Source organism: Pseudophryne corroboree, chromosome 10, assembly GCF_028390025.1.
Source record: "Pseudophryne corroboree isolate aPseCor3 chromosome 10, aPseCor3.hap2, whole genome shotgun sequence".
Classification (NCBI taxonomy): Eukaryota; Metazoa; Chordata; class Amphibia; order Anura; family Myobatrachidae; genus Pseudophryne; species Pseudophryne corroboree.
In genome coordinates, this window is record NC_086453.1 from 288,534,855 (window position 1) to 288,559,200 (window position 24,346).

At 45.7% G+C, this 24,346-nt stretch overlaps 1 protein-coding gene across 1 annotated transcript; it reads left to right on the top strand.

Moving 5' to 3' along the window:
• Positions 1–4,900: 4,900 nt before the first annotated feature.
• Positions 4,901–8,218, top strand: LOC134965315 (uncharacterized). Its single transcript, XM_063941790.1, has one exon. The coding sequence runs from the start codon at positions 4,901–4,903 to the stop codon at positions 8,216–8,218; it is 3,318 nt and encodes a 1,105-aa protein (XP_063797860.1).
• The last annotated feature ends 16,128 nt before the right edge of the window (positions 8,219–24,346 follow it).

Consider the following 24,346-nt stretch of genomic DNA (forward strand, 5'->3'; position numbering starts at 1 on the left):
CCAAATAACACACTCACAACACATGTACACCTCAACCACACATATCCACTCACCCCTACAGCACAACATCTACACACACAAGTACACATACACACCCCTGCCAACACCCGCACCTCCACAACCCACACCAGCATTTCCTCCCCTACCACTATCCCCCCACCCCTGTAAATCAAGTGGACACCATCCACAACACCTTCTACACCCTACCGCACCCTCTGCAAACCTATATTCCACTAAACCTTTCACAATGATCACACAACACTGCCATTACCAACTAACATTTCCTAAAGGCCCTTTAACAACCCACCTACAGTACACACCATCTTCCACACCAAAAGGACACCATACAACAAACCTTACACACACCCACACACATTAACTCACTGAGTCACTCACTTCACCACCATTCCCTCTCACACACACTCATACTCCATACAGCACACCCACCACCACTGACAACACCTACATAACCCATTTTACACTCTAACTGTACTCTCACATCCACATATCCCCTTCTCAAACCAAACACACAACACACGCACAATCCTGCCCCAACAACTTTCAACACTCCATGTGACATCCCACATTTCCATACCACATCCCCACCTAACCACAACGCCATGAACCTAAACCACACACCCAACAACCATGCACATGCCTCTCCAACAACAGCTCACAAGGCCAGTCCTCAAACACACTAACACTTTATTTACAAACCAACCTTCACAAATACACCGCCACTCCAACAACCCATTTACAACAAAACAACTTTCACTATCTCCACACAACACTCACCCACACACACCACCAGTGACCAAAGTACACCTTACAATGGCCTTCAAATACATCACACACAACACATGTACACATCAACCACCCATATCCACTCACCCCTACAACACAACATATACACACACCAGAACACATACATACCCCTGGCCACACCACCACATCCACACCAACTTTCCCTCACCTACCACTATCCCCCTACCCCTGTAAATCAACACAACACCATCCAGAACACCTTAAACAGCCTACCCACTCCATTGCATCACCAACCAAACAGCAAAACATACACAACATGCCCCTACTCAAACATACCAACCCTTCCTCCCACACACACACCATATCCAAACACCCTCCTCCATCTCCTTCAACCCCACTCCACAACCAACACCCAAAAACCCATTAACACACCACTATTCACACATACACACACACCCACACAACCCTTTTAGCCATCCACCACACACACACACTATCTATAACACCATCCCTACACGCTACAAGTCACTTCCTCAAACACAAGACCACACTAACTGCACGACACAACTCCACCTTCATGCTACCAGCCCCTTTTGCATACAATCCAAACACCCTTATTCCCCATACACTCCCTCTCCCACCCAAAACACCTTACCAACACCCAACCCACCTCATACGCCCATACACCACTCCCCCAAAACACCATACCTTCCACACACCTCCCACACATTCACCCCCCAACACTACCCCCTACACATTACCACAACCTTCCACATTCACATACCTTAACCCCTTCCCTACACACACCATCTGCACCTCCAACAGACATCACACCTACAATGCCCATCACCCCCCCTAAAACAAAACAAAACATAGCAAAATCTATACTACCCCCATCCACCCTCTTCCTACAAAAGACGCAACACACATACCCCTGCCCACACCCCCACATTCACACCAACTTTCCCTCAACTAGCACTATCCCCCTACCCCTGCAAATCAACACGCCACCATCCACAACACCTTCAACACCCTACCCACTCCATTGCATCACCAACCAAAACACCATACCTTCCACACACCTCCCACACATTCACTAACCAACACTACCCCCTACACATTAACACAAACTTCCACATTCACATACCTTACCCCCTTCCCTACACACACCATCTGCACCTCCAACAGACATCACACCTACAATGGCCATCACCCCCCCCTAAAACAAAACAAAACATAGCAAAATCTATACTACCCCCATCCTCTCTCTTCCTCCAAACCACGCAACATACATACCCCTGACCACACACCCACATCCACAACAGCTTTTCCTCACCTCCATCTACTTCAACCCCACTCCACAAGCAACACCAATAAACCCATGAACACATAACATTTGTCAATACACCACTATTCACACATACACACACCCACACACCCCTTTTACCTATCCACCACACACACACTATCTATAACACCATTCCTATCTTTACCCATTAACACCTACTTAGAATTGTAACGCATTCCAATTGCACCTCACACCACTTCTTACAATGCCCCTTACTCACACTATGTTTTGCTTCCCGGTCTAATCACCTACCTTTACTACTACATTACCTACTGTCCTCCCTCTCATTGATCACTAATTCACAATTTATCATTCACTGCATGTTTATCCCCACACCAAAAAAAACAACAACAATACACACAGTTAGACAACCTAACCAATTACCTATTACCACTACAATTATTCAAACCTTACAACACAACTTTCAACAATACATGTCCCTAACATCACCTATCAGCACATTTCCACTTCCAAACTACACAGGACTATGCCCTAAATAACATCCACCATTTATGACACATCGGCATTATTGCCCCTTTCTAACTCCACATACCATCACTAACCAACACCATTTCCCATGTAACACACCGCAATGTAACTGTACACTCCTTCCTTTTCTTCCTTATTCTAATACTATCCATTTCACCCTCTGTAACCCACCTTCCTTCCTCCCAAGTCATGTATGTGACTTTTTTTACCATTACCATTCACCTGCCTATCACCTTTCATCTCTGTCATTTCTACATACCGTGCCTCTGCACCTTCATAACGTATTCACTCTGTTATACTATTTACTAGCCAGTGATTTTTATGTCTCCCTCTATTACCCACATTTCCCCTTCTTCTCCACATAAGCAAGAGTATCATACACAGCTATTACTTCCACAAACCCTCACCTTTACACACATGTATACCAGGCAAAATCATTGTCTCCACTAACACTCTTATGTACTCAACAGTAGATTACTATGGATTTACATGAGGATCCCTTAGTACGAAAAAAACGAAAAAACAAAGAACGCCAGGCCAGATGGCTAGCTAAACAAAGCCAAGCCTCGCGCAGTGCCATTGTGGCCAGTAAAACAGTATCACTCCAACAAAAACATAATCTCCAAACCATGCAACAAACCACAACACGCCGACAAAACAAAGCGGCATATGAACGAGCCAGACTACTAAGCCAAACATTGAAGACCAGCACAGTCCGCAGATCTCAACATACAAACTCTCAACGCCTTCAACGTCACAAACAAACTACACAACAAGCTCAGTCACGTCGCACTAAAGATGCACTACAACACAAAATAAGACTCCAACAAGAAACTTTAGAAAAAGGCACTGTACGCCGCACTGCACATGCTCACTCTCAGCAGCGTAGCCGCATGCGTCAAACTACTGACACAACTACACCAACACCTTTGCCACATTTAGAACCCCATTTAGACGCTCAGGACTTACACACTCACTTTATACATTTTAATGATATTACGTTACAACACCAGCATGTCACCCCACACACTTGCGGACCTTTTAACGTCATGTGCCAATTTTGTGGAGCACGACATTTTCTACCAGAACGACCATCTGATGGCAAATTTACTAGCTGTTGCCAAAAAGGCAAAGTTAAGCTGCCAAAGCCACAAGACATCAATTCCGTCGATTTACTGTATCCTGATTTTCTACACAAATTACTCTCTGACACAGCTAACCCCAACCGCATTCATTTTCGAGAAAACATCCACTCTTACAACAGTGCCGTTTCCTTTGCTTCAATGGGAGCTACAATTGTGACTTTACCAGGAAAAGGCCCTTACGTTTTCAAAGTACACGGACAGACATACCATCGCACTTCACACCTACAGCCGGTCAACAACCAAGGTCCACAGTTTGCACAGCTATACGTTATAGACAGCACACAAGCAGCCACCTTTTGTGAACAGCATGCCGCAAATGAGGATTGTCGACCAGAAATTATGGACCAAATTGATCGCTTCTTTCGCAAACACAATCGCCTTGCACATAGCTACCAGCTCATTACTAACATTCATAAACACCACGTGCAACTTGCCGCTCAAACAGGAGAACAAGTTCCTGTCGTTAGTATGGCCCTAAGACGTGATCGCCACTCTGATTACCGACGATACAACAACCCCACATCCAATGAAGTTGCCATGATCTTTGTTAACGAAGATGGAGAACCACCGTTTCAACGAGACATAAGAATCGATCCTAAGAATCCTGAAAATCCAAACCAACCATTCATTAACCTTAACATTCTAAGCCCAAACATGGATCCTATGACATATGCTCTGTTTTTCCCTTATGGGGAACCTGGCTGGCAACCAAATTGGCAATGTCATTCTCAGAGCTGGCCCTAACCAATATGATGCCCTAGGCAAGATTTTGGCTGGTGCCCCCTAGCACCACCACTAGTTCTGCAGGAGATGCCTGGCATGAGTCAGTTGGCAGCTCTGCTAACGTTGGGCGCCTTTTGTTTATGAAAATGCATCTTATTTGCATTACTATATGGCTAGGACGCACAAGTAGCTTCTGCTGATTAAAATGATACGCAGTATGTCTATATTCTGTGTGCGACTGCGGCTGTATCTGCATATGAAATGCTACATTACAGTGATTTCCAGGAGTACACTGCAACGTAGCATTTCATATGCAGATACAGCCGCAGTCACACACAGAATATAGGCATGCTACATATCATTTTAATCAGCAGAAGCTGCTGGTGCCCCTAAGCATACCAAATGCCCTAGGCATTTGCCTAGTTTGCCTATGCCTAAGGCCGGCTCTGGTCATTCTTACAGTGGAGCACAACTCAATCAAGTTCGCAACTATGTTACTATGTTGCAATACAAAGCCGCTTTAACAGCTATTCGCGATGATTTCAGTCCCATTATGTCCGCAGGCAAATTAACACAACAGTGGTTAGTTGATTCCTATCTTCAGGTTGAGGCAAACCGATTAAACTACATTCGCCACAATCAAAGCAGATTACGAGCAGAACAGTATCAGGGACTAGCTGACCACGTTGCAAACATGGCAGACTACAATAACATACCAGCTGGCGTTCACATTATTCTACCGTCTACCTTTGAAGGATCCCCAAGACATATGCGTGAACGTTGCTGTGACGCTATGTCTATTTTCTGTAAGTGGGGAGCACCAGATGTTTTCATTACTTTCACTGCTAATCCCACATGGCCGGAAATACTCACCAATTTACGGCCAGGTGAACACACTTCTGATAGACCTGATTTAGTGGCACGCGTCTTCAAAATCAAACTTGATGCACTTATGGATGACCTAACCAAGCATTGCCTTTTCGGACAGACAAAATCCTTTGTCTATACTATCGAATTCCAAAAAAGAGGACTTCCTCACGCTCACATACTACTTGCACTACGAGCTGAGGATAAATTTAACACTGTTGAACAAATCAATAAGTTTGTATCCGCAGAAATACCACATGTAGAAACACCCATTTTACGCCAAATCATTCTCCGCTGCATGCTACATGGTCCATGCGGCACCACTAATCCACGAGCACCCTGCATGAAAGATGGAAAATGTTCCAAAAATTTCCCAAAACTGTTTAATGACAACACCATTATACATCGTCATACTTATCCTGTCTACCAACGTCGACCTCAAGAAACCGTTGAAGTTCGAGGCGTACTTATGTCCAACCAAAATGTGGTACCATACAATCCATACTTGGCCCTAAAGTACAATGCACACATAAATGTGGAAGTTTGCACATCCCTTTACGCTATTAAGTACATCTACAAGTACATTTTTAAGGGATTCGATTGTGCTAATGTGGTTATCAAACCAGATGGTCAGGCAGAGCAACAGTACAATGAAATCCAAAATTTTATCGACTGTCGCTATGTAAGCCCACCAGAAGCTATTTGGCGACTACGAGAATATGTCATGCACAAAAGATCCCACGCTGTCATACGACTTCCAGTACGTCATCTACCTCACCAACAAACACTCATGTTTGAACACGGACATGAGGAAGAAGCCCTCCTTGCTGCCAAAACTGGAAAAACTAAACTGGAATCTTGGTTTGACCTCAACACACATGACCAACATGCACAACAATGGCTCTACACTGACATTCCACAATACTACGTTTATACGCATGGACTTTGGCAAAAAAGAAAACGAGGAGGTGATAAAATTGTGGCAAGAATGTATACGGTCAGTCTCAAAAATGAAGAACGCTTCTACTTACGCATGTTACTTCTACATGTGCCCGGTGCAACCAGTTTTCAATCATTGCGCACAGTCAATAATGTACACTATGAAACCTTTAAAGCCACTGCTTTTGCACGTGGACTTCTTGCATCCGATGAAGAATGGCATCACTGCTTAACAGACGGAGCCACCTACCTTATGCCAAAACAGTTACGCGAAATGTTCTCATACATCTGCTGCTTTTGTCAGCCTACTCACCCACTACAATTGTGGGAAGATCACCTACTGGATCTAACTCTTGACTTTGTGCAAAAAAAATCTCCCAACATTGCACAAAACAAAGCGCTACACGCAATTAACACAGTCTTAAAACAACATGGACTTTCCTGTACACTACTTGGTTTACCTAATCCACTGGGTCACCCACCACCAGAACACCTGTATAATCTCACAGAAGAGGCTCAGGAAGCTATGACACGCCTTGCAATGCTCAACCCACAGCAGTTACATGCTTTCAACACAATTATCATGGCTGTGGATAACAGCCAAGTTACCAACCATGCATTTTATCTGGATGGACCCGGTGGCTCGGGCAAAACCTTCCTCTACACCACACTCATAGCATACATACGAGGAAAGGGTAAAACTGTATTGCCATTTGCAACCACTGGAATTGCCGCTACCTTACTCAAAGGAGGACGCACTGTTCACAGTGGATTCAAACTTCCTGTACCACTACTTGATACCTCCGTTTCTTCCCTCCGCCTAACTTCACCTGAAGCAGATCTCTTACGTCAAGCTAACCTCATCATTATTGATGAAATTACTATGCTTCCAAAACATGGACTACGCTGTATTGACACACTCTTACGTGACATCATGAACATAAACACACCATTTGGAAACAAAGTTATCGTCTTAGGAGGAGATTTCCGACAAACACTTCCAGTTGTTCCAAGAGGCACCCAAACTGATATTCTTGAATGCTGCATTAAAGCAAGCCACCTATGGAAACTTTTCACTCATCTCACTCTTACAACCAACATGCGCACAGAGGGAGAGGAGGCACACAATACATGGCTTCTACACGTTGGAATGGGAAGCCTGCCACCAAACCCGCATTTCAATGACAATACCACCATTCAAATCCCACCACATATGATCACCCACGACGATCTTATTGAAACTATTTTTACTAATGTACATGACATGTCAGAGGATTCCCTTGCAAAACGAGTCATTGTTGCACCCACAAATGCACACACACTAGACATGAATAGAAAAATCATTGATTTAATACCAGGAAATCCCACAATTTATTACAGTGCCGACTCTGTGGACACGGAAGATCCAAACGACACTTTGACCTTCCCCCTAGAATTTCTACACAACCAAACACCCTCAGGAATGCCTCCACATGTCCTGCTCTTAAAAAAAGGTGTCATTATCATGCTTTTACGCAACCTTAACCCACAACATGGATTGTGTAACGGCACACGATTAATCGTGGAAGACCTGGCACACCACTTCATAAAATGCTGCATTCTTTCAGAGTGCAACCACGGGGACGTTGTGTTTATTCCACGCATTGATTTGGCACCAAGTGATACAACATTACCATTTATCTTACGCCGTAGACAGTTTCCTATCACTCCAGCTTACACTATAACCATTAACAAATCACAAGGCCAAACTTTTGATCACGTTGGCATTCTTCTACAGACATCCGTCTTCTCACATGGGCAACTGTACGTTGCATTATCACGCTCAAGAAAAGCACATCACGTCAAAGTACACATTACACCAACTGAACAACAAGGCCAGCTCTTTGGTGACACCCAACACTTTACGAAAAATGTAGTTTTTACACAAATTTTTCAAATGTAAACCATATCTTCAGATACTTGCCTTGAACAACCATCTTTACTATACATAACATTTACACCTACAATCTAACCAGCCTCCCCTATAGACACTGCTCACCCACTCAGAAGACCCTGTACCCCATTCACCATCACATTCCCTTTTGTCATACTACATCTACCCACAAACAAACCAACCATTCCACCACAACTTCACCATCTACTATTCTACTCCTTCACTTTTCTGTCGAGTTTATCGGGGCGTAGCCCCTTACGACGGTGTGAAGAGCGCCCGTAGGGCGCGATGAATCACCTAGTATATTTATATATATAATGAATGCTGAGGTAAAGTTATTCCTTCTCATGGATAGAAGAAAGTGAGAGTCACCCCTGTTCTGCACGGGGCTCTGTCACAAAGGATCGTATACAGGAAGATATGTGATACTCTAATTATGTGTCCGCACGTACGTTGATTATACAAGCATTTCATGCACATGGGGGAGTAGTTGTATGCGGGGTTCTCCTGAAGTTGAGTCATGTCTATATCACTGCAGCATACTGCAGACTCTTGGGTTTGCGGGCCACTTCCATGGCGGTCTCGACTAGGAAGACGTTGTGGATTCACCAATGGAATACTGAGGTTGACTCCGAGAAGTACTCGAGTATCTTCCCTATGAAGGTGAAACCTGGTTTGGGGATGGCTTTGTTAAGTTGATCTCGGCAGATACCACTGGTAAGTCTACCTTCTTGAGCTATGTTCCCTCACAACGGTTGGTGACGCATTTTTGTAGGATGCAGTCATTTCGACCGGATGGATACGTTTTTTTCCCCTTCTTTGCAGGTAGAGGAAGGTGAAAAGGTAAGAGGTCAGCAGCCTTTTTAAGTTTGCAGAAGCAGAAATCATCCTCTGTTTCTACCAAGTCCACCGCATGTCGCTGGGTCTATCTTGCGGGAGCCCACACCGGTGGGACCGCGTCTAATACTCTTCAGTCAGTCCTGGAATGGACATGGACCAGTGAGTTAAGAAAAGAGTCCCAAGGGGGACATACTAGAGTTTCCAGACGATTCCCCTCACTGATTTTTCAAATAGATCTTACCGATTCTCCTCTGGACGGGGAGGTAGTATGCGACGCCATACAAGAGTTGGGTCAGGTTCAGGACATTGTCCTGCTGTCCCGGTCACAAAAAAAAAAAAAAGCTGTTATTCAAGCTTTTTTGTGCTTCTGAGTGTTAGGGTCTCCTGCCCTGTGCTGCCACGTCGTCATGCAACCGGGAGACAAGTGCTAGCGGAGTAACCTGAGCGCAGCTGATACTCCGGTTCGGGTCTTTTGCTGTGCAGTGGTTACAGGCTCTGTGCATGGCAGGGGATCCGGTGCTGGTTTTTGTGCTCACAGTCTGTGAGGTCTGAGTGGGGCGTGGACAGCACCTGCTATATAAGGCCTCTTCTCAGGTTAAGCAGATGCTGCTGAATCTTTGTTGGTTAGTCAGTTCCTGAAAGTTAGCCAGTACTGTGTAGCTTTGTATTTGTTGTTGCTTACTGCAAATAGGCCTGGGGATTTGGTACTACACTCTGCCAATCCAGACCTAGCAGTAAGACTGGAGTCAGTCGTTTAACTTGCTGGGGTTCTTTTGCTACTCTGTGAACTTAGCAAGTTTGCGGCTGTTTCTCAGATTTGCCTGCCTAAATCCTGTCTCACTGTGCAAGGAGTTCAGGTGTCAGTTTAGTGGCAGTAAGCTGAACCTGTGCACTGCAAGTGAGGATTAGGATTGTGGAGACTCTCCTTGTGTCTATCATTCCATCTCTGACCAAGGAGTTTACTGCCACACCCGTTGGTAACCCTTTAGGGTTTTGCTGTTGCCCTTAGCAACAGCATTTCGGGTTCTCTACGTATTAAAACACAACATCTTGCTTTTTCCATCTGAGCATTACTAATACTAGGGAGACACCCAGTTTCTTAGCCTCTGGGCTTCTCTGTTCACTTTGTGTTTATTTTGTTACCCTATCACCTTCTGTGTACGTAATGTCATATTCCCCAGTCTGTCTGTAAGTTCATTTGTTTTGCATCCCTATCCGTTCAGACACCAGTACATTCCTGCAGGCACTGGTGTGCATAACAGTTCAAACACCAGTACATTCCTGCAGGCACTGGTGTGCATAACATATTCAGCAGCCTAATACTCCTGTTGAAATTTTGTGGGAATATGGAGCATACCCCTCAAAATACGTTGCAACAGGTGGTCGATCAGGTGCAGGTCCTGACTCGACAATTTAATGATTTGTCCATTAAAATGCACACCTCCCAGGCCGCTGGCGGAGCTCCCGCAGCAGCAGCACCTTCAGGGGTTAAGGAGCCGAAAGTAAATCTCCCGGATCGTTTTTCTGGAGATCGCTCGCAGTTCTTTTGTTTCAAGGAGAGCTGCAAGCTATACTTCCGGCTTAGGCCTCAGTCTTCTGGGTCGGAGATTCAGCGGGTGGGCATAGTGATTTCCTTGCTACAAGGAGACCCACAGGTCTGGGCATATGGGTTGCAGCCTGACTGTCCGTCGCTTAAAAGTGTTGATGCTTTTTTTACAGCACTGGGCATGTTGTATGATGACCCTGACAAGACGGCCTCAGCCGAGGCTCAGATTTCGATCCTTAAGCAAGGGCGAAGGCCAGTTGAGGTTTACTGTACGGAGTTTCGGAGGTTGGCCCATGATACCCAGTGGAATGACCCAGCCCTGAGACACCAGTACCGAAGAGGTCTTTCTAACCAGATAAAAGACCAACTGGTACAATATCCCTTGCCTGATAGCTTGGATCAGCTCATGCAGTTATCCATCCGGGTGGATAGACGACTGAAAGAGCGTAGGCTTGAAAGGGAGACCGAGGTTTCCTTCTTTCCCAAGGGAACCTCAGACTCTTAGGAATTTTCCGAGGAGCCTATGCAGATTGGGGCTACCCGCCTCTCCTCGCGTGAGAAGACGCGGAGGAGACAGCAGGGGTTGTGTTTGTACTGTGGGAATAAAGGTCATGTGGTAGTATCATGCCCAGAAAAGCCGGAAAACTTCAGGGCCTGAGGGTGATGGGAAATATCCTGTCAGGCCAGAAGTCAGAATTTCCCAAGAAGACTTTTATCATTCCGGTGACCTTGAAGATCCTCGGTCAAACTGTCAAGACTGAGGCCTTTGTGGACAGTGGGGCCGACGGGGTTTTTATGGACCGCCAATTCGCCCTGAAACACTCTGTTCCCTTAGTACCCTTGGCATCGGAAGTTGAGATTTGTGGGTTAAACGGGGAACCATTATCCCAAGGTAAAATTACCTCTTGCACTAGCCAGATTTCTTTGTTTATTGGAGCCACACACTCTGAAAAATTGTCCTTTTATGTGACTGTCTGTACTTTTGCCCCATTGGTGTTGGGGTTACCCTGGTTAAGGGCCCACAATCCTAAATTTGACTGGGTCTCTGGGGAGATTCTTAGTTGGGGTACTGATTGTTTCAGGAGTTGCTTGAGCCTTCCAGTCAGGCTCTCGCAGCTAAGTTTGCCAGGATTGCCAGGGTGTTATGCAGATTTTGCGGACGTGTTCTCCAAAAAAGTTGCAGAGGTACTACCTCCCCATCGCCCCTATGACTGTGCCATTGATTTGTTGCCAAATGCTAAGCTTCCCAAGAGCAGGTTGTACTCCCTGTCACGTCCTGAGACTCAGGCTATGGCAGAGTACATTCAGGAGAACTTGGCTAAGGGATTTATCAGACCTTCACAGTCTCCAGTTGGGTCGGGGTTTTTCTTTGTGGGTAAAAAGGACGGTTCGTTGCGACCCTGCATCGACTTCAGGGAATTGAACCGTATCACGATTAAAAACTCATACCCACTGCCTCTCATTTTGGTCTTGTTTGACCAGCTTCGTACTGCCACCATTTTTTCTAAGATTGACCTACGCGGTGCGTACAATCTAATCCGAATAAGAGAGGGGGATGAATGGAAGACTGCCTTTAATACCCACTCAGGGCATTATGAATATTTGGTGATGCCTTTTGGGCTCTGTAATGCCCCGGCAGTCTTCCAGGATTTCATGAATGATGTACTCAGGGAATATTTGGATAGATTCTTAGTTGTATACTTAGATGACATATTAATCTTCTCCCATTCCCTGGAGGAACATCGGCAGCATGTACGCTTAGTCCTCCAGAAACTCAGAGACCACCGGCTTGGGGCGAAGCTGGAGAAGTGCGAATTTGAAGTTCAGCAAATCGCATTTCTAGGATATATTATCTCCCCAGAAGGTTTCCAAATGGAGGGTTCCAAGGTACAGGCAGGCAGTCCTGGATTGGGTGCAGCCCACTAGTTTGAAGGCTCTTCAGAGTTTCCTGGGCTTTGCGAATTTTTATAGACGATTTATCGCTGGATTTTCGTCTATAGTGGCGCCCTTGGTGGCACTCACTAAGAAAGGGGCGGATGTTGCTCACTGGTCTTGTGAGGCCAAAGCGGCTTTTGCCCGTCTCAAAAGGGCATTTGTCTCGGCCAAGGTGCTGCGACACCCAGATCCAGAGCGTCCTTTTGTGGTGGAGGTGGATGCCTCTGAGATGGGTATTGGGGCAGTGCTCTCTCAGATGGGAGTGTCTGATAATCGCCTTCATCCCTGTGCTTACTTTTCCCGTAAATTTTCGCCTGCTGAGATGAATTATGACGTGGGTAACCGGGAATTGTTGGCTATTAAGGATGCACTCGAGGAGTGGAGACACTGGCTTGAGGGGGCTAAGTTTGTGGTCTCAATTCTCACCGACCATAAGAATCTGGCATATTTAGAGTCAGCGAAGCGTCTCAATGCCAGGCAGGCACGATGGGCTTTGTTTTTTGCTCGCTTTAATTTTTTGATAACATATCGCCCTGGGTCAAAAAACATCAAGGCTGATGCGCTCTCGCAGAGTTTTGCTCCAATCCAGGAGACCACCGAGGAGCCGTTGCCCATTGTGTCCCCATCATGTATTAAAGTGGGCATTACCCAGGACCTCTTATCATTAGTCCTTAGAGCACAGGAGCAGGCTCCTCCAGACCTTCTGGTAGGTCTTTTGTTTGTGCTTCCTAGGTTAAGACAGCGAGTGTTCCTGGAATTCCATGCCAAGAAGTCGGCAGGTCACCCGGGTATTGCCAGAACTCGGGAGTTGCTATCTAGGGCGGTGTGGTGGCCCTCGGTGGCTAAGGATGTGGATCAGTGGGTTCGGGCATGTGACATCTGTGCCCGAAATAAGACTCCTAGAGGGGTTCCTGTTGGCCCATTACATCCACTCTCTATCCCATCTAAGCCATGGACCCACATTTCAATGGATTTTGTGGTGGACTTGCCCAAATCCTCGGGGATGACAGCCATCTGGGTTGTCGTTGACAGGTTTTCGAAGATAGCGCACTTCGTTCCACTGGTTGGGCTGCCATCGGCCAGACGCCTGTCTGAATTATTTATGCTGCATGTTGTGCGTCTCCACGGGTTGCCACTTGATGTGGTCTCTGACCGCGGATCCCAGTTTGTGGCCAAATTCTGGAGGGCATTTTGTTCCGATCTCCAGATTTCTGTCAGCTTGTCGTCAGGCTACCATCCGCAGTCTAATGGGCAGACTGAAAGGGTGAACCAGTCCTTGGAGCAGTTCCTCAGGTGTTATGTCTCCAAGTGTCAGAGGGTTGCTCATCTGTCCATGGCGGAGTTTGCCTATAACAACGCGGCTCACTCTGCTACAGGGATCTCTCCCTTCCTTTGTGTGTATGGGCATCATCCTAAGGCCAATTCCTTTGACCCCCTGGACTCCACGCCTGGTGGTTCCTCTGTGGTTTCGGTCCTTAGAGGTATTTGGAGGAAAGTGAAGAAAGCCCTTGTGTCTGTGTCATTAGTGACCAAAAGGGTTTTTGATAAGCGGAAAAGACCCTGCAGCTTCAAATTAGGAGACTTCGTCTGGTTGTCTACCAAGAATTTGAAGTTGAGACAGCCATCTCATAAGTTAGGCCCCCGGTTCATCGGCCCTTATAAGATCACCAGGGTTATCAATCCGGTGGCATTTCAGTTAGATCTGCCCCGTTCTTTGGGTATCAATAAAACATTTCATTGTTCCCTTTTAAAACGGGCGATTAGTAATCCTTCTTCCAGTGGAAGACCTTCCCCTCTTCTGATACGTGGCCAGAGGGAGTTTGTTGTTGAAAGGATTTTTGACTCCAAGATGGTTCGGGGTCGGCTGTCATTTTTGGTGCACTGGAAGGGGTATGGCCCGGAGGAGCGGTCATGGGTGCGCAGTTGTGATCTTCATGCCCCCAGACTGATACGCTCTTTCTTCTCGCAGTTCCCCGATAAACCCGGTGGTAGGGGTTCTTTGACCCCTCGTCAGAGGGGGGGTACTGTTAGGGTCTCCTGCCCTGTGCTGCCACGTCGTCATGGCAACCGGGAGACAAGTGCTAGCGGAGTAACCTGAGCGCAGCTGATACTCCGGTTCGGGTCTTTTGCTGTGCAGTGGTTACAGGCTCTGTGCACGGCAGGGGATCCGGTGCTGGTTTTTGTGCTCACAGTCTGTGAGGTCTGAGTGGGGCGTGGACAGCACCTGCTATATAAGGCCTCTTCTCAGGTTAAGCAGATGCTGCTGAATCTTTGTTGGTTAGTCAGTTCCTGAAAGTTAGCCAGTACTGTGTAGCTTTGTATTTGTTGTTGCTTACTGCAAATAGGCCTGGGGATTTGGTACTACACTCTGCCAATCCAGACCTAGCAGTAAGACTGGAGTCAGTCGTTTAACTTGCTGGGGTTCTTTTGCTACTCTGTGAACTTAGCAAGTTTGCGGCTGTATTCTCAGATTTGCCTGCCTAAATCCTGTCTCACTGTGCAAGGAGTTCAGGTGTCAGTTTAGTGGCAGTAAACTGAACCTGTGCACTGCAAGTGAGGATTAGGATTGTGGAGACTCTCCTTGTGTCTATCATTCCATCTCTGACCAAGGAGTTTACTGCCACACCCGTTGGTAACCCTTTAGGGTTTTGCTGTTGCCCTTAGCAACAGCATTTCGGGTTCTCTACGTATTAAAACACAACATCTTGCTTTTTCCATCTGAGCATTACTAATACTAGGGAGACACCCAGTTTCTTAGCCTCTGGGCTTCTCTGTTCACTTTGTGTTTATTTTGTTACCCTATCACCTTCTGTGTACGGAATGTCATATTCCCCAGTCTGTCTGTAAGTTCATTTGTTTTGCATCCCTATCCGTTCAGACACCAGTACATTCCTGCAGGCACTGGTGTGCATAACAGTTCAAACACCAGTACATTCCTGCAGGCACTGGTGTGCATAACACTGAGCTCGGATGGCTCGGTCAGAACAATCCCAAAAATTTCTACTTAAGAAGTTGAACTACAAGATGGAATCTCTCAGGGCAGAGATCTCCAATCTGTAAAAGGAGACAGAGGGTCTAAGTACGGTTTCTTCCGCATTAGGCTTACCTGGGTTTGCTATTCAGGATTGTCATTGCCAATTCACCGGAGTGATGGCAGTATGATGGTTTTCCTTCAATAGTAAAAGCCATTATTATTCTGTACTGGGACGCTCTCCTGACTACGGAGAGGTCAAGAAACAAGTGGTGCAAATCGTTGTTTTCTCTCTGACAGATCTTCAACAAGTAGTTGGCGCCTAAACTTGCCAGAATTACTGTTGATCCCAACGACGCAGATGTCGGAGTTGGGAATAAGGTTAGACACAGAACTGTTGAGAGTTTGTTTTTTGTTGAGAGTTTGTTTGTTTTTCCAGAGTTGGATCATATTTGCAACAGTGTAAATCCATCCATACGTTCCGTTGATGAAGAAGATGGTTGCGGCCTACGAGGCCATTCGGTGAGCAGGTTAAATGCCAGGGGACCAGTTGGACATGTGGTCCTGGTCTCACCTAGAGATGAGCGGGTTTGGTTCCTCGGAAACCGAACCCCCCCGAACTTAACCCATTTTACACGGGTCCGAGGCATACTCGGATTCTCCCGTATGGCTCAGTTAACCCGAGCGCGCCCGAACGTCAACATCCTGCTGTCGGATTCTCGCAAGATTCGGATTCTATATAAGGAGCCGCGCGTCGCCGCCATTTTTCACTCGTGCATTGGAAATGATAGTGAGAGGACGTGGCTGGCGTCCTCTCACTTTGTTTCAGGGGGCTGCATATCTTTATTCTGGGGACCAGCAGGATTATAGGAGGAGTACAGTGCAGAGTTTTGCTGACCAGTGACCACCAGTATTATACGTTGTCTGCCTGAAAAACACTCCATATCTGTGCTCAGTGTGCTGCATATATCTGTGCTCACACTGCTTTATTGTGGGTACTGGGGACCACCAGTATATTATATAGGAGGAGTACAGTGCAGAGTTTTGCTGACCAGTGACCACCAGTATTATACGTTGTCTGCCTGAAAAACGCTCCATATCTGTGCTCAGTGTGCTGCATATATCTGTGCTCACACTGCTTTATTGTGGGGACTGGGGACCAGCAGTATATTATATAGAGATGAGCGGGTTCGGTTTCTCTGAATCCGAACCCGCCAGAACTTCATGTTTTTTTTCACGGGTCCGAGCGACTCGGATCTTCCCGCCTTGCTCGGTTAACCCGAGCGCGCCCGAACGTCATCATGACGCTGTCGGATTCTCGCGAGGCTCGGATTCTATCGCGAGACTCGGATTCTATATAAGGAGCCGCGCGTCGCCGCCATTTTCACACGTGCATTGAGATTGATAGGGAGAGGACGTGGCTGGCGTCCTCTCCGTTTAGAATAGATTAGAGAGACACTTGATTTACTAATTTTGGGGAGCATTAGGAGTACTCAGTACAGTGCAGAGTTTTGCTGATAGTGACCAGTGACCACCAGTTTTATTTATAATCCGTTCTCTGCCTGAAAAAAGCGATACACAGCACACAGTGACTCAGTCACATACCATATCTGTGTGCACTGCTCAGGCTCAGGCCAGTGTGCTGCATCATCTATTATCTATATATAAATAATATTATATATATCTGTCTGACTGCTCAGCTCACACAGCTTATAATTGTGGGGGAGACTGGGGAGCACTACTGCAGTGCCAGTTATAGGTTATAGCAGGAGCCAGGAGTACATAATATATTATATAGTGAGTGACCACCAGACACACAGTGCAGTTTATTTAATATATCCGTTCTCTGCCTGAAAAAAGCGATACACACAGTGACTCAGTCAGTCACATACCATATCTGTGTGCACTGCTCAGGCTCAGGCCAGTGTGCTGCATCATCTATATATATTATATATCTGTCTGACTGCTCAGCTCACACAGCTTATAATTGTGGGGGAGACTGGGGAGCACTACTGCAGTGCCAGTTATAGGTTATAGCAGGAGCCAGGAGTACATAATATTATATTAAAATTAAACAGTGCACACTTTTGCTGCAGGAGTGCCACTGCCAGTGTGACTAGTGACCAGTGACCTGACCACCAGTATATATAATATTAGTAGTATACTATCTCTTTATCAACCAGTCTATATTAGCAGCAGACACAGTACAGTGCGGTAGTTCACGGCTGTGGCTACCTCTGTGTCGGCACTCGGCAGCCCGTCCATAATTGTATATACCACCTAACCGTGGTTTTTTTTTCTTTCTTTATACATACATACTAGTTACGAGTATACTATCTCTTTATCAACCAGTCTATATATTAGCAGCAGACACAGTACAGTGCGGTAGTTCACGGCTGTGGCTACCTCTGTGTCGGCACTCGGCAGCCCGTCCATAATTGTATATACCACCTAACCGTGGTTTTTTTTTCTTTCTTTATACATACATACTAGTTACGAGTATACTATCTCTTTATCAACCAGTCTATATATTAGCAGCAGACACAGTACAGTGCGGTAGTTCACGGCTGTGGCTACCTCTGTGTCGGCACTCGGCAGCCCGTCCATAATTGTATATACCACCTAACCGTGTTTTTTTTTTCTTTCTTTATACATACATACTAGTTACGAGTATACTATCTCTTTATCAACCAGTCTATATATTAGCAGCAGACACAGTACAGTGCGGTAGTTCACGGCTGTGGCTACCTCTGTGTCGGCACTCGGCAGCCCGTCCATAATTGTATATACCACCTAACCGTGGTTTTTTTTTCTTTCTTTATACATACATACTAGTTACGAGTATACTATCTCTTTATCAACCAGTCTATATATTAGCAGCAGACACAGTACAGTGCGGTAGTTCACGGCTGTGGCTACCTCTGTGTCGGCACTCGGCAGCCCGTCCATAATTGTATATACCACCTAACCGTGGTTTTTTTTTCTTTCTTTATACATACATACTAGTTACGAGTATACTATCTCTTTATCAACCAGTCTATATATTAGCAGCAGACACAGTACAGTGCGGTAGTTCACGGCTGTGGCTACCTCTGTGTCGGCACTCGGCAGCCCGTCCATAATTGTATATACCACCTAACCGTGGTTTTTTTTTCTTTCTTTATACATACATACTAGTTACGAGTATACTATCTCTTTATCAACCAGTCTATATATTAGCAGCAGACACAGTACAGTGCGGTAGTTCACGGCTGTGGCTACCTCTGTGTCGGCACTCGGCAGCCCGTCCATAATTGTATATACCACCTAACCGTGGTTTTTTTTTCTTTCTTTATACATACATACTAGTTACGAGTATACTATCTCTTTATCAACCAGTCTATATATTAGCAGCAGACACAGTACAGTGCGGTAGTTCACGGCTGTGGCTACCTCTGTGTCGGCACTCGGCAGCCCGTCCATAATTGTATACTAGTATCCAATCCATCCATCTCCATTGTTTACCTGAGGTGCCTTTTAGTTGTGCCTATTAAAATATGGAGAACAAAAATGTTGAGGTTCCAAAATTAGGGAAAGATCAAGATCCACTTCCACCTCGTGCTGAAGCTGCTGCCACTAGTCATGGCCGAGACGATGAAATGCCAGCAACGTCGTCTGCCAAGGCCGATGCCCAATGTCATAGTACAGAGCATGTCAAATCCAAAACACCAAATATCAGTAAAAAGCCTCTTTTTTTCTTTGCGTCATGTGCTGTTTGGGGAGGGTTTTTTGGAAGGGACATCCTGCGTGACACTGCAGTGCCACTCCTAGATGGGCCCGGTGTTTGTGTCGGCCACTAGGGTCGCTAATCTTACTCACACAGCTACCTCATTGCGCCTCTTTTTTTCTTTGCGTCATGTGCTGTTTGGGGAGGGTTTTTTGGAAGGGCCATCCTGCGTGACACTGCAGTGCCACTCCTAGATGGGCCCGGTGTTTGTGTCGGCCACTAGGGTCGCTAATCTTACTCACACAGCTACCTCATTGCGCCTCTTTTTTTCTTTGCGTCATGTGCTGTTTGGGGAGGGTTTTTTGGAAGGGCCATCCTGCGTGACACTGCAGTGCCACTCCTAGATGGGCCCGGTGTTTGTGTCGGCCACTAGGGTCGCTTATCTTACTCACACAGCGACCTCGGTGCAAATTTTAGGACTAAAAATAATATTGTGAGGTGTGAGGTATTCAGAATAGACTGAAAATGAGTGTAAATTATGGTTTTTGAGGTTAATAATACTTTGGGATCAAAATGACCCCCAAATTCTATGATTTAAGCTGTTTTTTAGTGTTTTTTGAAAAAAACACCCGAATCCAAAACACACCCGAATCCGACAAAAAAAATTCGGTGAGGTTTTGCCAAAACGCGTTCGAACCCAAAACACGGCCGCGGAACCGAACCCAAAACCAAAACACAAAACCCGAAAAATTTCAGGCGCTCATCTCTAATATTATATAGGAGGAGTACAGTGCAGAGTTTTGCTGACCAGTGACCACCAGTATACGTTGTCTGCCTGAAAAACACTCCATATCTGTGCTCAGTGTGCTGCATATATCTGTGCTCACACTGCTTTATTGTGGGTACTGGGGACCACCAGTATATTATATAGGAGGAGTACAGTGCAGAGTTTTGCTGACCAGTGACCACCAGTATTATACGTTGTCTGCCTGAAAAACGCTCCATATCTGTGCTCAGTGTGCTGCATATATCTGTGCTCACACTGCTTTATTGTGGGTACTGGGGACCACCAGTATATTATATAGGAGGAGTACAGTGCAGAGTTTTGCTGACCAGTGACCACCAGTATTATATGTTGTCTGCCTGAAAAACGCTCCATATCTGTGCTCAGTGTGCTGCATATATCTGTGCTCACACTGCTTTATTGTGGGTACTGGGGACCACCAGTATATTATATAGGAGGAGTACAGTGCAGAGTTTTGCTGACCAGTGACCACCAGTATACGTTGTCTGCCTGAAAAACACTCCATATCTGTGCTCAGTGTGCTGCATATATCTGTGCTCACACTGCTTTATTGTGGGTACTGGGGACCACCAGTATATTATATAGGAGGAGTACAGTGCAGAGTTTTGCTGACCAGTGACCACCAGTATTATATGTTGTCTGCCTGAAAAACGCTCCATATCTGTGCTCAGTGTGCTGCATATATCTGTGCTCACACTGCTTTATTGTGGGTACTGGGGACCAGCAGTATATTATATAGGAGGAGTACAGTGCAGAGTTTTGCTGACCAGTGACCACCAGTATACGTTGTCTGCCTGAAAAACGCTCCATATCTGTGCTCAGTGTGCTGCATATATCTGTGCTCACACTGCTTTATTGTGGGGACTGGGGACCAGCAGTATATTATATAGGAAGAGTACAGTGCAGAGTTTTGCTCACCAGTGACCACCAGTATTATACGTTGTCTGCCTGAAAAACGCTCCATATCTGTGCTCAGTGTGCTGCATATATCTGTGCTCACACTGCTTTATTGTGGGTACTGGGGACCACCAGTATATTATATAGGAGGAGTACAGTGCAGAGTTTTGCTGACCAGTGACCACCAGTATTATACGTTGTCTACCTGAAAAACGCTCCATATCTGTGCTCAGTGTGCTGCATATATCTGTGCTCACACTGCTTTATTGTGGGGATTGGGGACCACCAGTATATTATATAGGAAGAGTACAGTGCAGAGTTTTGCTGACCAGTGACCACCAGTATTATACGTTGTCTGCCTGAAAAACGCTTCATATCTGTGCTCAGTGTGCTGCATATATCTGTGCTCACACTGCTTTATTGTGGGTACTGGGGACCACCAGTATATTATATAGGAGGAGTACAGTGCAGAGTTTTGCTGACCAGTGACCACCAGTATTATACGTTGTCTGCCTGAAAAACGCTCCATATCTGTGCTCAGTGTGCTGCATATATCTGTGCTCACACTGCTTTATTGTGGGTACTGGGGACCACCAGTATATTATATAGGAGGAGTACAGTGCAGAGTTTTGCTGACCAGTGACTAGAGATGAGCGGGTTCGGTTTCTCTGAATCCGAACCCGCCCGAACTTCATGTTTTTTTACACGGGTCCGAGCGACTCGGATCTTCCCGCCTTGCTCGGTTAACCCGAGCGCGCCCGAACGTCATCATCACGCTGTCGGATTCTCGCGAGGCTCGGATTCTATCGCGAGACTCGGATTCTATATAAGGAGCCGCGCGTCGCGGCCATTTTCACACGTGCGTTGAGATTGATAGGGAGAGGACGTGGCTGGCGTCCTCTCCGTTTAGAAATTAAAATAGATAGGAGAGTGAGAGTGAGACACTTCATTTACTTACTGGAGCTTAGGAGGAGTTATACTAGTGACTGATGACCAGTGACCTGACCACCAGTGCAGTTTTATAATTTATTATTATTTAATAATCCGTTCTGTTCTTGTTCTCTGCCTGAAAAAAACAATACACAGTGACTCAGTCACACTCACATACCATATCTGTGCTCAGCCCAGTGTGCTGCATGATCTATGTATAATATCTGACTGTGCTCACACAGCTTAATTGTGGGGGAGACTGGGGAGCAGTTATAGGTTATAGCAGGAGCCAGGAGTACATATTAAACAGTGCACACTTTTGCTGCCAGAGTGCCACTGCCAGTGTGACTGACCACTGACCACTGTGACCAGTGACCTGACCACACTGACCACCAGTATAGTATATTGTGATTGAATGTCTGCCTGAAAAAGTACACTCATCGTGTGACTTGTGTGGTGTTTTTTTATTCTATAAAAATTAAAAAACTCATTCTGCTGATAGACAGTGTCCAGCAGGTCCGTCATTATATAATATATACCTGTCCGGCTGCAGTAGTGATATATATATATTTTTTATATCATTATTTATCATCCAGTCTATACTAGCAGCAGACACAGTACGGTAGTTCACGGCTGTAGCTACCTCTGTGTCGGCACTCGGCAGTCCATCCATAATTGTATACCACCTACCCGTGGTTTTTTTTTTCTTTCTTCTTTATACATACTACATCTCATTATCATCCAGTCTATATTAGCAGCAGACACAGTACAGTACGGTAGTCCACGGCTGTAGCTACCTCTGTGTTGGCACTCGGCAGTCCATCCATAATTGTATACCACCTACCCGTGGTTTTTTTTTCTTTCTTCTTTATACATACTACATCTCATTATCATCCAGTCTATATTAGCAGCAGACACAGTACAGTACGGTAGTCCACGGCTGTAGCTACCTCTGTGTCGGCACTCGGCAGTCCATCCATAATTGTATACCACCTACCCGTGGTTTTTTTTTTCTTTCTTCTTTATACATACTACATCTCATTATCATCCAGTCTATATTAGCAGCAGACACAGTACAGTACGGTAGTCCACGGCTGTAGCTACCTCTGTGTCGGCACTCGGCAGTCCATCCATAATTGTATACCACCTACCCGTGTTTTTTTTTTTCTTTCTTCTTTATACATACTACATCTCATTATCAACCAGTCTATATTAGCAGCAGACACAGTACAGTACGGTAGTCCACGGCTGTAGCTACCTCTGTGTCGGCACTCGGCAGTCCATCCATAATTGTATACCACCTACCCGTGGTTTTTTTTTTCTTTCTTCTTTATACATACTACATCTCATTATCAACCAGTCTATATTAGCAGCAGACACAGTACGGTAGTTCACGGCTGTAGCTACCTCTGTGTCGGCACTCGGCAGTCCATCCATAATTGTATACCACCTACCCGTGGGTTTTTTTTTCTTTCTTCTTTATACATACTACATCTCATTATCATCCAGTCTATATTAGCAGCAGACACAGTACAGTACGGTAGTCCACGGCTGTAGCTACCTCTGTGTCGGCACTCGGCAGTCCATCCATAATTGTATACCACCTACCCGTGGTTTTTTTTTCTTTCTTCTTTATACATACTACATCTCATTATCATCCAGTCTATATTAGCAGCAGACACAGTACAGTACGGTAGTCCACGGCTGTAGCTACCTCTGTGTCGGCACTCGGCAGTCCATCCATAATTGTATACCACCTACCCGTGGTTTTTTTTTTCTTTCTTCTTTATACATACTACATCTCATTATCAACCAGTCTATATTAGCAGCAGACACAGTACAGTACGGTAGTCCACGGCTGTAGCTACCTCTGTGTCGGCACTCGGCAGTCCATCCATAATTGTATACCACCTACCCGTGGTTTTTTTTTTCTTTCTTCTTTATACATACTACATCTCATTATCATCCAGTCTATATTAGCAGCAGACACAGTACAGTACGGTAGTCCACGGCTGTAGCTACCTCTGTGTCGGCACTCGGCAGTCCATCCATAATTGTATACCACCTACCCGTGGTTTTTTTTTCTTTCTTCTTTATACATACTACATCTCATTATCATCCAGTCTATATTAGCAGCAGACACAGTACAGTACGGTAGTCCACGGCTGTAGCTACCTCTGTGTCGGCACTCAGCAGTCCATCCATAATTGTATACCACCTACCCGTGGTTTTTTTTTTCTTTCTTCTTTATACATACTACATCACATTATCAACCAGTCTATATTAGCAGCAGACACAGTACAGTACGGTAGTCCACGGCTGTAGCTACCTCTGTGTCGGCACTCGGCAGTCCATCCATAATTGTATACCACCTAGTCCTACCCGTGGTTTTTTTTTTCTTTCTTCTTTATACATACTACATCTCATTATCATCCAGTCTATATTAGCAGCAGACACAGTACAGTACGGTAGTCCACGGCTACCTCTGTGTCGGCACTCGGCAGTCC

Bases quoted from the DNA above. Each gene is read 5' to 3' on its own strand.
- LOC134965315 (XM_063941790.1), top strand. From the start codon at position 4,901: ATGCCTAAGGCCGGCTCTGGTCATTCTTACAGTGGAGCACAACTCAAT.